This window comes from Bactrocera tryoni, chromosome 5 (assembly GCF_016617805.1).
Source record: "Bactrocera tryoni isolate S06 chromosome 5, CSIRO_BtryS06_freeze2, whole genome shotgun sequence".
NCBI lineage: Eukaryota > Metazoa > Arthropoda > Insecta > Diptera > Tephritidae > Bactrocera > Bactrocera tryoni.
In genome coordinates, this window is record NC_052503.1 from 53,359,260 (window position 1) to 53,376,688 (window position 17,429).

The 17,429-nt window shown below is 37.9% G+C and overlaps 1 protein-coding gene across 1 annotated transcript; it reads left to right on the forward strand.

Moving 5' to 3' along the window:
- Positions 1-4,315: 4,315 nt before the first annotated feature.
- On the forward strand, positions 4,316-7,020 carry LOC120778718 (probable serine/threonine-protein kinase clkA). Its single transcript, XM_040110681.1, has 2 exons — positions 4,316-6,303; positions 6,349-7,020. Exons 1-2 carry the CDS (start codon positions 5,174-5,176, stop codon positions 6,743-6,745), a joined length of 1,527 nt encoding a protein of 508 aa, XP_039966615.1. The 5' UTR covers positions 4,316-5,173; the 3' UTR covers positions 6,746-7,020.
- The last annotated feature ends 10,409 nt before the right edge of the window (positions 7,021-17,429 follow it).

Consider the following 17,429-nt stretch of genomic DNA (forward strand, 5'->3'; position numbering starts at 1 on the left):
CGACCCCGTCGAAACAGCACGTTTCCTGGGTCTCCCGTGATATGACGTCGATGACAACACAGATAACCCTTACCATCCTAATGGGGATTGATAGCCGATAAAACAACAACAACAACTGCCCTCTACAACCAACAGCAGCTCGTCCGGGTGGGTCACGAGTGGTGCCAGCTTAAAATGGTACCTGAGGCAGCTCCAGGAGGGAAGAACTCCTGAGAAAGCCGAACGTGAACACAAACCCGACCTCGAAGGTGGGTAAAGGCGGAAATATCGCATCCGGTAGTAAGCGGATTAGCGGCCATCTAAAATGTTTTTCAATAAACGCTTCATTTGCTTCTGGTAAAAATGCTATAGGCTTTTTGTTTCAAATTCAAATTTAATATTTAGCTCTTCTACTATACCATGTCTCTAAACTTAAATTCATCATTCAATCGAGGTTTCAGACTAGGCGACTCCCTGTCGTGCGACTTCCTCATTCTGCTGCTGGAGAAAAAAAACAAACTCTATAAGTCGCTCATAATTCCCGTCCTGCTGTATGGTGCAGAGGCTTGGACAATGACAACAACTGATGAGTCGTCATTGGGAGTTTTCGAGAGAAAAGTCCTGCGAAAGATTTATGGTCCTTTGCGCGTTAGCCACGGTGAATACCGCATTCGATGGAACGATGAGCTGTACGAGATATACGACGACATCGACATAGTTCAGCGAATTAAAAGACAGCAGCTACGCTGGCTAGGTCATGTTGTCCGGATGGACGAAAACACTCCAGCTCTGAAAGTATTTGACGCAGTACCCGCGGGGGGAAGCAGAAGAAGAGGAAGACCTCCACTCCGTTGGAAGGACCAGGCGGAGAAGTGACTGGCTTCTCTTGGAATATCCAATTGGCGCCACGTAGCGAAAAGAAGAATCGACTGGCGCGCTTTTATTAACTCGGCTATAATGGCGTAAGCGGTGTCTACGCCAATAAAGAAGATCTAATCACTTATAATTTTTTAAAAAATTACATTTCTATTCCCACTTTACTGTGACACCTTCGTTCGGTATAATTGCGGTATCTCTGAGGATGCGCATTATCCACTGGTAAAGAATGAAACCGATCCGTGGTTGTTCCAATTACCGACTTCCATCGATCGAATATGGGACGTATCGCGCGATGCGTCGTACGACGGCGAACCATTAGCCATTGTGTTGGTAATATATTTGCCCGATTTGCGAACATTTTTGGGCTAACTCATTATGAAATGGCAAGCCAAACTGAATATACATACATACATCAAGTAACAGCTGTCAAAAATACCAACTCCGAAAAAAGTATTGCCTCATTAACTTTACCTAACAATAATTTCTTTAAGTAGCTACAAGCAACAATAGCGCAAACTGCGTACTCAATGTATTGGAAACTCCAATAATTTTCCGTTATGCCTAAAAATAATATTCTTGACCAGGTCATTTTCAACTTACTCATCGTTCAAAGGTCCTCTGGCGAGGTCATTTCATGTTTGTTAGTAACAATTGGTTAATTCAGCTTAGCTTTTTTCGATAAAGGAGGCGATGATTTAGAGAGGGAGGTTTGAAGAGTGTGCTGAAAATTTCTTATTTTCTTCACATTCTCCGTTTTTACATTTTCCTTCTTATGTCTCTCATTTTCTTCCTCATTAGTTGAAACCCTACTTTATTCTGCTTAATCACTTTTAGGGTATCTGACCTCCTAATTGACATGACAGTTACGTGGCAAAAATCGCAATTATCGAGAAGGTCAACCCCTCTTCACACCTTGGGAGATTAGCGCTCGCATTTCCTTTCAACAACTTAATAAAATCTGGCGCTTATATACATACATATAATTTTATTACACACCAAAATTAAACTGCTTAACTGGATTTTCACCTTTTCAAACATGATCCACATGTTTCACACTGGTCTGGTATTCAAGTACAGAACTTTGGACGAGTTGCTCACAAACGCTAATAATCAAGGAGCAGACGTTATTGGGGTTGGATTGGGCATACTTTGCAAAAGCAACCGATTGATATTTCAAGATAAACGGTAAATTGAAACCTGTAGGGCAGCAGGAATCGCGGAAGGAAGTAAATATACCTGTAAACGCTAGAGACCATAACAATTAGAGCCACAGGAACTAAGAAGAACTCGTATACATTGTTTGATTTGTAAGACCAAATGATAACGAACCATACAATTTTATTTTATTACACACCAAAATTAAACTGTTTAACTGGCTTTTCACCCTTGCAAAAATGGTCCACATGCTTCACAACAAATCACCCAGAAAATTTTTACTGGTCTGGTATTCAAGTACAGAACTTTGGACGAGTTGCTCACAAACGCTAATAATCAAGGAGCAGACGTTATTGGGGTTGGATTGGGCATACTTTGCAAAAGCAACCGATTGATATTTCAAGATAAACGGTAAATTGAAACCTGTAGGGCAGCAGGAATCGCGGAAGGAAGTAAATATACCTGTAAACGCTAGAGACCATAACAATTAGAGCCACAGGAACTAAGAAGAACTCGTATACATTGTTTGATTTGTAAGACCAAATGATAACGAACCATACAATTTTATCTTACCTCTGCTGGGGGACTCAAATTGATAGACGTCATTTGGTGAGAAATATTTCATTCTTATATTATTTAATATTTCTAATATTTAGAATATAAAAAACTAATAAACTAAAAACTAACTTTGATGACATTATACAAATGGAATATGTTATACAAAATATAAATTACAGGAGCGACTGAACAGGTTGATGCCAATCGACTCTCTGTCCGTTGATACCAAGAATGATATCTAGAATAGAAGATTACGACGACCGCCATTACGAAACGTCATAGTTCCGTGTTGAGAAGAACAAGAGTGAAAAACTGTCAAATGGCTTGCAAATTGTAAACAGAAAAGTAAACACTTTTGTAAATTCACAAAATATTATTAATTCTTTCGATTTTAATGAAAAGTTTTAGTGAAGCGATTGAATATTGTTGAGTGAAAAGATTTGAATAATTTCTAAAGAAATATATCGGCCCTATTGATAATAAAATTGTCTATTAAGTTGTGATTCAAATGGAGAAGACGTTTCTTGTGTTGTATATAAATATATACATATATTGTAAGTTCAGATGTATCAGATGTATGAAATTATGAAAAAAGAATTGTGAAATTATATTGAAGATATATTTGTAACATATTTTTAACCTATTGTCAACTAATTCCAAATAAAGTGAATGATTAAATCAATTGTGTTTATGATATTTCAGTCTTTCTTTTATTGTACATAAACAGATATTTATATTAGTAATAATTCTAATATAAATATGAAAATAAATTAACTTAATCTATAAAACTAAAACTATTTTATTCCAATTCCTTGTTCAACTTTCTTATTTTAAAAAACATTCTCCCTCGGAAGAACAACTTTTTGATTCTTTTGCTACAATCGATTTCTGACGATTCCTCCATGTGTTTGCAAGTATTTTTTAGAAATAAACAAGCCGTCGCCATTAATATTTTGAAATATGTGTTGTAAGGAAGCCATTTTTCCCATCAATTCTTCCGACGGCTTAGTTAATCCACCTTCGCTGAGGTGGCTGACCCAAGTATATGATGCATCTGCATCACGATCTACAGAAATGTCGTCTACTTGCTCTCGCAGCTTATGGCATATGTATCCAGCCAAATTTTCTAGACCAGCTGCCCTGCCATTTCGTCTGGTATTTCTTCACCTTCGGAATCAAAAGTAACAGCCTTGAATATTATTCCTATAATAAGAGAATCAGTTATTATAACTATTTTTTTTTTTAATTTTATTTTCAAATTACCAGTGAAAGGAAGTCATTTCTTTTGCAAAATAGCACCCATTTTTTGGCAACTTTTAAATCGGCCGGAAAACTGAAAAAACTCGTTTTCGATCCTTTAATTGCATAATAATTATTACAACAAGCCACTGCACATTTCATTTTAAAAAATTAATATATTTATGCTTAGAAATTTAAATAAATACAACAGTACACTTTCACTGGTTTTCTTCATTTGAACAATTTCCACACATGCTACTCTATTTATTGTGGATGTGCCTAAAACTACTTAAATCTTTTCTCGCAACAATATTCTAAACATTCCACAGAAATTTTTCTTTTTTTTGAAAAGAGTTTACTTTTCTGTTTTCAATTTGTATGCATTTCTATGATTGTTCTTCTCAACGCAAAAATATTACGTCACGAAATTGTTGCACAATGTATTTGTTTTTGTAAGAATTGTCACGAGCTAAACCGAAAAAAACTAACGGTAAACTAGTCTTATATTCTATCATTCTTGGTTGATACTCTGTTCTGTTCGTTCAATTTGTGTTCTGTTTGTTAATTTCTTCGTTATAAGTCGTCATATGTTCGTCGGTTTCAGGGTCACATTTTATTTATACCTAAACGTTAAAAGTTTCTTCTTGAGGTCTTAAGTCTTAATTTTTTTTCGTACTAAATGTTGGGTAGTAATGTAGTTTAATGATTATTTAAGGCTCATATAATTTGTACGCCTATAGATCTGTACCACTGAAATCGAAAAGCGTACTATAGATAGAGAGGGAGCGAAATATTTATATATTGCGCAAATGCATAAATAGAGAGAGCGATTTGGGAATTTTTATTGTTATCCCTAGCACTTTGTTTTCTGTATCGTCGAAGTCTGCGGGTATTGCATACCTGTCGGCGGGTCAAAGAGAATAACCAGGAAACCTTTCATGCAAGAAGTTTGAGTGTTCGCTAAATTAAAGATAGATAAGTAAAATAAGGCAAAAATTCTTAATAGCAGTAGAACCATTCAATGGCTTTGACGTCCAATTCGAAGAGCTACATATATGAAAAATTACAAGTTGTATCATCATAACGAAATTTTCTGTAAACGGCGGTGCATGATATCTCTGACCAAGACTACATGTGAGTGATGTTCGTGGCAATAATTAACTGATCTACACAACCTCTACTCGTTGGGTGCCAAACACCGGTTGAAGTGAAGTTCGTGCCATCCGAAGAATTGTGTGAAAAAGCAAGTAGATGCCTTGACGAGTATGAACCAGCTTGCAATTTATATAGCCTTGTGAACGAAGCTTTGCGTGAAAAAAAGCCGAACTTTGTAGATGAAAACACAGACTTGGCCGACACCAAAATGGGCAGCAACCTTTTTTATCCAAAAAATAAACTTGATTTCGAAAATTCTTTTAAGCAATATATCACGCAAGTATATTTTGGTGATGAGTACATCATTAAACGCAAAAGAATACACTCGGACTATCCGAAAGAAAATAATATTAAACGCCGAAAAATAAACTCGATTGACAAAGAAACAAAGCCAAATAAAAGTGATACTGAACATCAAAATTTCAATATGGAAACTGCAAGTCATTCATTGCCACCAAAAGATAGTATTTTCAATAACCGCTATTATCCAACTAAACGAAAAAACAACATTAGACATTTGCGGAGAAGCAAATCCACTAAAAATGTGGCACACGAAAATAATGTTGCGTTTATGAATGTCGGTGCCGAAAACACTGCAGGCCTGTATGATGCCCATTTGAACAATTATTTTTATATCCCTGATGAGCCCGTGGTGCAAAGAAATTTTAAAACACACGAAGTGCCGAAACCATATGCCTCTCTAAATGCCGAATTCAAAGTTGTTAGACAGAGCTATAATAACTTTACTGTCGTCCCTCTTATCAATAACGAAGCTAAGGTGGATAGAAATTTCCCAGTAAACGGAGTGACGAATGTCAATGGCGCATTATACTCCACTTTCAATGATTTCAAAATTAATTATAATAATTTAAATATCATCCCCATTGCGAATGCCAATTCCAATGTTATCCAAAACAATTATTGGAATTTCAGTACCGTTCCTTTTACAAACACCGAATCCGTATTAGGTCAGTTCATAGCGAACGAAGTGCCGGAAAGCAAAGACGCGACGAATGTCAATCTCAAAGTGGTCGAATTGAACTACGATAATTTAAATGCTGTCCCTGTTATAGATAGTGAACCAGTGTTGAAACACTTCTTAGCGAACGAAGTTTCCAAAAGAAATGGCGCTACGAAAGCCCACCCCAAAGTCGTCGAAGTGAATCACAATAATAGTACAAATGCTGTCCCTGTTATGAATGGTGAAACGAACGAAGCCTCCAAAAGCAATGGCGCTTCGAACGTCAATTTCAAAGCCGATACGTATAACTTTTTGGTTAATAGGAAAAATAAGAGCTCTACGAGTATCAATTTAAAAGTCAACCAGGTGCCAAGCGATAACTTTACTGACGTTCCTGTTACGAATAATCAAGGTATATTGGGTCACCAGATGGTAGAGAATGAAGTGCCAAAATGTGATAAAGCTCAGGATGTGAACTTCAAAATAACCGATAAGACGAAAGATGGCATTGTATTGGTGGACCACTTCACGGTTGTTTCGGAGGACAACATTGCAAACAGAGCTGAAGTGAACGAGAATTTCCTGCTTACTAACAAGTCCGACAATATGACACTTGACGAGGAGTTTGATATGAATTTGGATTTCCTGAACGAAACTGAGGAGGATTTCGCAGTGAATTTCGATCAGCTCATAAACATGGTTGAAGACAGTTATACGAATACATCCACTAGTTTGGATACAAACCAAGATTCAAAGAAAAATTGCGACTTGGAATCATATTTAGCCGTAGATGAATTCAATTCATTTATCACTTTCTAGAATAAGCGTAGTTTTAATTGTTTGTGATGGTTCTCTAATTTTATTGTTGCATGTATTTAACTCGATTATATATTGTACAGATTAAACTAAAAATAAAATGCTTAGAAGTGATCGATTTAAAATCGGCTGAATTCTCTAATTATTGTAGAAATTTTTATTGTCGCTAGAACAAAGCAGCATTGGTATTTAAAAATTTTAAATATAAGAAGTAACTAAGGGGTAATTTTAAGCGCAACCGAACTTTTTATGCTCTTGCAATTTGCGAAGCCAGAGAAATATTTTAAGATGCAAACCTCAATTAGGGTATCGGAATCCAAGTAATTATATATACATATATGTACAACTCATATACTGACCGTCATATTCGACATAATGTTTGTTAGGAAAACGAAAATCATTATTAGATTAGATTAATAAATAAGGAATGCACCGCGACCTTAGGTCTATTGTGCCCTTATACATGACATACATATGTATTATACGGGAATTGGCGTAATTGTCTTATTAAGTTCTACAGCATCTCTAGAATATTGTCCTAAATTTTCAAGTCAATCGGAATAATAGTTTCGGAGATACAGCCTTGAGAACTTGTGCGCTCGAGGCTAGTTAAGCTAAGTGCGCCGTCTTAAAACGGGTTTTTCTCGAAACTGTGTTTTTGGAGTCGGCAAGATTTCTCGAGAACTACTAAACTGATCTTCATGAAATTTTACACAAGTCTTCAAGCCTTGGACGAGGGATTTTTTTTCGATTACAACTATTTGAAAAAGAAAATGTCGCGAGCTTCAACTCAAATTTTCTTTTTCTTTGTAAAAAATTTGCCAAAAATCAATTTTCAGTTTTTTCCCTGGTCCAAATTCTAAGTTAAAGTTTTATTTAAAACACGTATTTTTTTTCTCTTTACATGATCCTGCAAGGAGTTACATATCCTGCCAACGTGGGCGCATCTTTGTTCCGAGAAGTCACCGGAAATGGCCCATATTTAAAATATTTTCTAACAAAAATTTCAGAACTTTTTTTTTTAATAGTGTATGTTTGTAACAATATAAAATTCTAATAAAATCTTTAATTTTTTATTATTTATAAAGTTAGCCATACACATTGGGGTCTACATATTCGGTAGTTAAGGCTTGAGAGGCGGCATACTCTCAGGGCATTATTCGTGCAAAGTTGTATTTTGATATATTCATTCCACCCCGGCTCTTTGAAAGCCTTCTTTTGTCATCCTGGTGATTTTTCTTTCGATTTCAATCATTTTTATAGTGTCGGTATGGATGCTTAAAGGAGTTTGGCTATTCTAGCTTTGGTGATCTAGGAGGCGTGTGCAATAAACCTATTCGAGGGCGGGACCACGCTCGGTTTTTCAAAGTTTTTAGCCCACAAGAGCCCGTAGCCACTACGCTCCCTTGTGCGGTTTTCGATAAATGTCGGTGTCAGATTGTGGTCGGATTATGCCCATCTAAGAACAGCGTCTTACTTTGTTTCATGAAAATATCTTAATTTTTACTAAAGTTAGAGCTTGCACGGACGGGCAGACAGAGAGTCACTCGGATTTGAAAATACAACAAACCACCACGAAACTCACCGAGGGGCCAGTCCGTATAAGCAGGTTGGATCGAACACAACCTACCGCTACCCATGGTACCAGAATTAAGTCTCCGGTCAGACCTCGTAGCAAAACTACTACCAGTTGAACTTCCATATTACTCGGGACTGGTGACCAGGGGTTATACTCCATACTCTCATCCCATGCACTCACAAATCACACTTTACCTAACCTTAAGTTTTAGCCAATTGTCTTCGCCGCCTAAATAACTTACGCGCAAACCTTTCAAACGTCCCTAACAGTTCGGCATTCCAACTAGCGGAGATCACACCGCTGCTATCTAGCCGTCCATTTTTATGGCTAATTCTCATTCCCCCAAGGTTCCTAATATCCAAATGCATTGGACATTCTGCAATGACATGTTCCCAATCCATTCAGATGTTTCCGATATGCAAGAATAAATTCAAAGGTTCATGCCCATTCCACAAACCCGAAATCCTGAATGTATTCGTAAGTCACTCGACCATTACGGCTATTATCCCAACGGTTTTGACACTTATTCTTAACCCTTTCATCAAGAAGCCTCCTGCTTCCTAGATATCCCTCCTTGTCCTCATTATCTTAAGAAATCCAATCATTCTTCAGCAATGACACACTCAAGCCTCTCCTTAACCTGAATGCAACAGCTGGTTGTATGACAAACAGATCATGAGAGGGTGCTCCTAACAGCACCTGCATTGCATGCGTTGAGACGGTGCGACATACAGACAATCATAATAACACGCTGTATGGAGAGGAGCTTTTGACGCCATAAGTGGCGCAGGCCACAAACAAGCCACGATATATGGTGCGAACAGCACGACGCACCTAGGAGCATTTACCCTCAAAGACCGGACAAAATTGAAAATTACAAACTTCGGCGATGGTATTCAAAATTGATTTTTTTTGGTACCTAAATAACCGGTCTACAATGAACCAATTAAATGAATGACCTTCAGGCCGCTATATTGCCACACAAGTAGTCGGAACCTAGACTTCGTTCAGAACGCACATGATTATTCGCGAAACTCTCCATTGTTCTCGAGATTGCAAGTGGTTTTTTTAATGCGTGAACGGAATTCTTGGAAATATTTTTTATGGATTGAGGACAACATGGTATGTATTTCATATTAATAATATAAAAATTAATTTAGTTAATGTACTATTATGTTTTTTTTTCGAGAAAACAAGGAATCATTAAAAAAATTAAATTTTTTTTTAATTTTTTAGAAATTAGTGTTTTTGTTACAGTGTTGGGCGAAGTTGAGCTTTGATTTTGTTTTCTTAGTAAACTACAGGGTTTCTACTTAACATAACAGCTTAAACATCTTCCCCGTCTTTGCCCCCCTCTGTAAAAAAACGCGTTCAAAAAAGTTGATCAGTTGCAAAAAATGAGTATTGCTTTATTTTTTTTTAACTGAATACTGAAATCCTGCTAAATTAGTCTAGACGGGTGGGAAGAGGGTATACATTTTTCGAGTAGTACCCAAAATTACTGGAACTGAAAATGTGCAAGAGCTACGTTAGGAATTTGTTCTATTATTTCGTTTTTTCAGGTTCAAAATCAAAAGTTATAGAGATGTCTCGAAAAACAAAAAAATGCTTCAAGAAATGATGAAGTGTCCAGAAGGCGAATTTCAAACTTTAGGTAATGATTTAAAGTATTTCATATGGGATTTAAAAAAGAAATGGGTATTGTCCAGTTATACTAAAGAAAGATTTGTCAAAAAATACGAAGAATGGCATAACAAGAGTTGTCTGACCGCAGTAAACGCCGAAAAACTAAAGACCTTCGCGAGCAGATACCTGTCCAGGAGCTTACCTACGCAGCTAGCGTTAGTCAAAGGATGTCAGGTAATGCTGCTGCGTCTAAACTAATAATAGACGTAACCTCTACACCTACAAGAGCCATAAAATACAAAAATATAATAGAAGCTCAGAAGCCAGAAATAAAAAAGTACACACCTGCTGAAGCCTTACAAATCTTTGTTGAAGGTGATTTTACAAGAAAACGGTGGGAGTTATTACACGAATCAAACAAGGCTATTTTTCCTTGTTATACGCTTATTAGGGAAGCAAAGAAAAGCTGTTATCCAATATAAGATTCAATACGAGTTACAGAGCTGGAAGTTGTGCTCCAAGATTTACTCCACCACACTACTATAAGCTATGTCTTTGTACTGAGGACGTTCTTCGAAACTGCACGGTAGCCGAATTAGAGAATCTTGAACTTATTTCAAAATGGGGTTGCGAGGGTTGACATCAAGTTGTATATCAACAAAAATACTGGCTCTTTAGCTCTCTTGACGATGACGACTCCAACATATTTCAGAGTTCATTGGTTCCCTTAAGGTGGCAATCACATTTAGGTGACACCAAAAAAGTTCTGTGGCAAAATCCTACACCTTCATCTATTCGTTTCTGTCGGCCAATTCGAATTCGATTTCTGCATGAAACTGTCAACGTCACAAAAGAAGAGATATTATACGTAGAGAATCAGGCAAAACGATTGCTGGTGACCAAAATACCCAATCCAATACGAGATATTTTCGTGCGACATACATTGCTTCCAACAATGGTTGACGCAAAAGTTTGCAATGCGGCTCGATACCACTTCTACCATGAGATGTTACATATGTGGGAAAACGTCAAAAAGTTTCAATAACTTTGAAAGTACTAGTGAGGAAGATCCCAAGTCATTAAAATTTGGTTAGTCAATTCTCCACGCTAGAATCCGTTTATTTGAAACCATATTACACCTTGCTTATAAACTTCCTTTGAAGTAATGGTAAGTCCGAACCACAGAAGAGAAAAAACTTGTAAAAGAAAATAAGGAAAGAATCCGAAAAGTATATAGGGAAAGGACTGGACTATTAATAGACATGCCAAAAGCTGGTTTCGGAAATTCTAATTCGGGTAACACATCTCGAAGATTCTTCAGCGATCCAGATTTAGCTGCTGAAATGACAGGAATAAAAAAAGATTTCATAATCAAACTTAAGGTCATTTTAGAAGCAATGCCAACTGTCCATAAAATTGATGTAATGAAATTTCAAATATTTTGCAAAGATACAGCAAAAATGTACGTGGAGAACTACTCCTGGCATCCAATGACGCCCACTCTTCATAAAAAACGCTATCTTACCTATCGGTCAGCTATCAGAAGAGGCAGCGGAGGCTCGAAACAAGCATTATCGTCTATATCGACAAGACTTTGCAAGAAAATTTTCACGGGTTCAGTGCAACCAAGATGTTTTAAACAGGCTTCTTATCACATCTGATCCATTTTTAAGTTGCCAGCGAAAACGCCAACGAAGCAAAAGCCAACCCTTCTTGAGTGAAACTATAAAGCTCTTCGAGTCACAGGAACCAGAGGTCCACGTCGACACTGAAACAGGGTTGCCTGAACATTCTGATGAATCAGAAGAGGCTTTGTAACAACACACACGGAGGAATTCATATTTTTTTGTTATAATTTTATTTTATCATTTTATTTTAATATATATTCAATATAAAATGTTCGGTTGCACCCGAAATCAGCCCTTCCTTACTTTTTTATTTTAATATATTGCATTATTATATTCAATCATGCATTTTCATCCATAAAATCACTTAAAATAATTTTGTCCGGTTTTTGAGGGTAAATGCTCCTATGTGCGACGTCCGTCCCCAATCACTTCTCAAAATGCGTCGTATTTTGCTTACGGTTGCCTGCAGTCGCTCCTTCACATTTGTGAAGGGTGGAGTGAAACTCATTCTCTCGCTCATACTCAACCCTAGATATTTGACCTGCGTCACATACCTGATGCTGACCTCATTTACCCAGACGATTAGTGGACGAACCGCCGACAGTTTTCCTTTCAGCAGCATAGTCACCGTTTTATACATTGATATGTCCACACCTACACCAGCGCCCCAATTGTGAACAATTCCTAAAAATTGACTTTCTGCCCTTTCTATGATCTATCTATTTCTATTCTATTCCATGAACGACCTTCAACTAAGAGAAGAAGGTCATCCGCATATGCAGCACATTTACAGAGTGGTTCCAGCTGTCCCAACAAGGAGTCCATCATGAGGTTCCATGAGGACTGCGGATAGATTCCTGAGAGCATCCACGAGCCACACCGATCTCAACTCTCCCACTCATTACAGTGATAGAGACCCAGCCAAGTTCCTCTAATTATTCAACCACCCGATCCCATATTAGATAGTCAAATGCCGGTTTGAAGTCTACAAATATACCAAGGACATATTTGTTGACATTTTCTCTAAATAATTCCGGACATACACTCAGGCATTTTCTACACTGCGTCCTTTCCTGAAGCCATACTGCCTATCATATTTCGAAATAAACTAGGGCACTTACATTAGATCACATTGCATTTCCGTTGCACATTTCATTATTTTACTTTTCCACTAACGTCGAGAGTATCCCTCACACACGCACTTTTCATAAGTAGGCTCCAGGTATTCTGGAATGGACATTCACAAGCTTTTGCATATCCTGGGGACCGTTTAGATCTAATCACGCCGAAGGCGTACCCCAACTCACCATAATCTAATGGAAGGACATGTACCTCTTGCTTGAGGTGCCTGTGCTTCCAACCTGGGAAAGAACTCAACCAAGAAAACCCTTTCACAGTCACTCCATGTTGATAACACCGTATCAGCAACGCGAAGAGAGGTTATATTCTCACTTCTACGATCCCTACAGATCTTACAGACCTGGCCCCAGGGGTTGTTTCTATTTTACCCTACAAATCTCCTCCATTCTTCTTCTTTGACGCTTCGAAACATGTCTTTCTTTTCTCTCATCTCAATACTAAGATCAGACCTAATCTGGGGCAACCTATCAGAACTGGACCGTCTAGCACGATGAAACTTTCGTCCCAAACGCCTGACAGTCCTGCTATTCAAAATTAGCTCGTGCGTTCACCATTTAAGCTTTTTGACTCGGAAGCTTTCACATTTCCTAAACAATCTATCGTTCACATCTCAAACTAAGGCATTCAACTGAGCGATTTGCTCATCTATACCCAATTCCTCAAACTCCATAAGCGGTATTTCTAATACCGCTTTCCTGACGCATTTTTCAAATTGGCTCCAGTCGATACCAGAGGTTCGCCATCGCAGCAATGGACTCACATACGCCGAAGGAAGCGATCTAGGAGTAACCATAATTTGGATCAAATTATGATCACTTAGATCTCATCCTCCTCTAATCTCCATCTAACATCAAAAGCTCTGAAAGCTGCCTGATTCATGAGCGCTCCATCTATGTCACTTGCAACCCTCGGTCCATCGAATGTATAAAACTTGCTAGGCTCATTTAATATGTGGAGGCTATTAGCCACTACCCATTCGCTGAGTACGTCGCCTCGACTATGGCTCGGACAACCTGATGATAACCTGCATTCGCATCTAGCTCAAGGACAATTGAGCTACTACTCGCAAGTAGTAGTTGTTTATACATGTACCACAGGGGTTCGCGGAATTTTCAGTACAAGCTAGCGACAATTACTCTGCCGAACTCCCCTTCTATAGACACAGAAACACCCAGTTGTGAAAAGCAGGTAATACTATACAATCGTAGTTCGAATTATTCACAACTATTGTGGCGCTAACTCCAAGGTCTGTAAAGACCTTAAAACTGCCAGGGAGACACTAACGACACCATCAAGCATGCAGCGCCCCAACTCACTTATAACGGAATATGAGCCCAGATAATTAAGCTGAATTAACGCGCCCATCAATATATTGCAAGGGCACGTTCTACAATGCCGTAGTATATCGGGCAGATAGAGGACATCATGGCCTACCCTTAAAGGCGCAATTGCGACAATGGTGGGCGTTTTTGCAATTCGCAGCTCTGTGATCCTCATTGTCGGCAAAGTTCCGATTTGGCCCTGCAGTCTGCTACCCTATGATCAAAACACATATAGCGGAATCAGTCCGCCACCAGACCGGACGTACCCGGAAGGAGAACCACACCGAGGGAAAATCCCACTTCCTTCGCCCCCTACTTTAAAACTTCTTTTGATGAAGTAACAATAGCTTTGCTCCTCACCACTACTGACCAGGTCTCTACTGGCTTCCAGAACGGGTGCCGGAGGAGATGGCGCCGAAGTTGATGCTACAGTCTTACTGGGAGTAGAGTGGGATGGTCCACAACCCTCCTTTAGAGCGTCCACTAGCCTACGAAGATGAGCGTTCACCGTTACCCCGGTAATGAGTAGCGACTCATACCATGACGAATGCTCTATTAGCTTCCTCATAATGGGTACATCCACGCCCGACCCGAACACCGCAGCGCTGACCTCCACGGTAACAGCTTTTAAAGCTGCTACGCGGCTGAGAGCACTCACTGTGCGCTTCTCCCCGCCGTTGTTCTTCTTCGGTGCTACATTTTTGGCAGCGCTTTCTACACTGCTTTCGCTGTCGGAGGTGCTGATACTGCTGCTCTTGTCCTCCTCCTAAACATGAAATCTTGCCTTCCTTCGCAGCGGCGGCTCCGAAGAAGCGCCAACCTCTACCGCCATCACGGACTCCTCTCCTTAATACTATGGATTGGCGAACGAACGAGATTTTGAATTTAATTAATTTGTACAAGCAATTTGAATGCTTGTGGAACTTTAAAAGTAATTCTTACAAAAGGATTGATTTTAAAGAAATGTCTGGACGCAAATATCCAAAAGGTGTGGGAAGGATATTGCGAAAATTAAAAAAAAATTAAAACTCACCGCACGACATATGTGTGTCGTGGAAAAAAAGAAGGTGGACGGGTGTAGAAAGTCCGGGATGTCGGCTGATGTGGTCTACGAATCACATCTATTTTATTATAAAGAAATGTCGTTTCTCGACCCTGTTGTAGTACTGAGGACGACTTCCAGTAATGTAAGTATAGTATTTTCAAATATTATAATATTCAAAATTTGTTTTCATATGCATATATTTTCAAAAGATAAACGCAAAAGTTGCCGGTGAATCTGAGGAGAGTGTGTTCAATCAATCGACGATTGATAATTTTGAAGGGGATTGCTCACAGATGCCATCGCCATCACCAGTAGACAGTTTACCAGCGTACTTGCCAGCTCCGTCCTCCTCACCTGCTCCATCCACAAGCGAACATCGAATACTGAAGCAAAATTTTCCGAAGCCATAGATGCCATAGTCTCATCAGTTTCGAGAAACGAGAATGAGACGGTGTTTTCATAATTCTCGCGGACAATCGCAATGCAGTTTGAGTAATTGCCACTTATAGAAGCGACGGAGGTGATGTCGGAAATTCACCACATGGTAACACGGAGGGTTGTTCTCCATCTATCAACACGCAGAGTCGAAAGACCTCAAACTGACATACTGCAATTGGCGATGGACGACGCGAATATCGAACAATAATGTGATGTAAGTTGTATTCCCATAATTATCAATCACAAGTAATTAATATTGTGTGTTTTGTTACAGATATTTCAAATACAAAAAAAAGGATTTTACTAATATTAATATTTAGTATTTTTGTGATATGTATTTATGTTATGTTTTTTATTATAATATTTACGAATTTTTATTTTATTTTATTATATTTGTGTTAGATGTAAGTTTACAATTTGTGTAACTTGAAATAAGAAAATAAAGAAATACATGACTGAATTTTTAGAAACCAGATGTTATTTTTTTTGTTTTGGCTATAGGTTTTTTCTAGTTTCAAAAAATGGTTTGCCTTTTTTATAAAAACGGTTTCTGTGAAGAAATAAAGACAGGGATAATTAACTTTTTCTTTGGGAATGTGGTGATGTTAGTCAATGTCATTTAATAATTCATTAATTGTGGAAGAATTATTAAGAGATGTTATGGTGGGCGGAAGATGTTCATGATATTTTTCATAATGGGTATTCGGCGATACATTTATTTTTCGCGACAAATAATTATGTAAAATACAGCATACTGTTATGATTTTATCAGAAGTTTCTATTGAAACATCAAGTGGTCGATGAAATATTCGAAAATGCCCAGCTAGTTTTCCAAACGCCATCTCAACCAACATTCGGGCTCTACTTAGCCTATAATTGAAAGCCTCTTGTGCAGTGTTTAATTCCAAACTTCGGTTAAAAGCTTTTAACATGTGTCGGTTCAACCCAAAAATATCGTCGCCAATAAAATAAAATGGTGTTTGAGAAATCTTCCCTTTTAAAGGTTTATTAAGATGGCCTCTGGAAAGGTTATCATATAATGAGCTGTTTTTATATGCCACAACATTAGATGCTCTTCCATTTGCTCCAATATCGACATAAGTAAATCGGCTATTTGGGTCGACCACTGCAAGCAAAATTATGCTGAAACCCCCTTTATAATTAAGGAAGTCCGACCCAGAATGGGGAGGCGCTTTAATACGTATGTACATATATGCTTTCCATCGATTGCACCAAAAGTGTGTGGAAACTGCCAAATTTCATCAAAGTCATTAGCTACATTTAGCCAGTCATTCTCTGTCATTGGTGTCTGCAAAGGAAGAATATTTGTTATAATATACATATGTATGTATGTACACTGAAATTAACTTTATAACTTTATCTTTAGGTACTCTTTCTGAAGAGCGCTTATTATAGAGTTCAATACCTCCGGAATAAAGGTACTAATTGTTTTTCGAGATATGCGGGACAAGAATTCTAATGACCGAAATGAGTCTCCAGTTGCTAAATGTAAGTCGCAGGGTCAAAGCAAGGCGAACTCTTGAAGAAATGGCACATCTTATTTGCGTATTTTGTTTTCGTATTCCCAAATCAATCTTATATGTGTACATACAAATATGAATTTAAATAGTTTAGTTTCAAATAATAACTCAAATATAAATTTTTTTGTATTATATTACCTTTGAAATAATATCATCAAATTGGTCAATTGTCATACGACAAAAATTGTTAAATTCCTGTCCTTCCTCATATAAAATATCTGTTAGGAGATGCGCTTCCAAATCATGAAGACCTCTTAATCCCAGAAATGAATTTACACAGTTTTTTTTGTTTCCTTATGTAATTCATAAAGCCTTTTCAAATTTTTAAGTGCTTCTATAGCTGTTATGACAGCAAATGCCTACATACA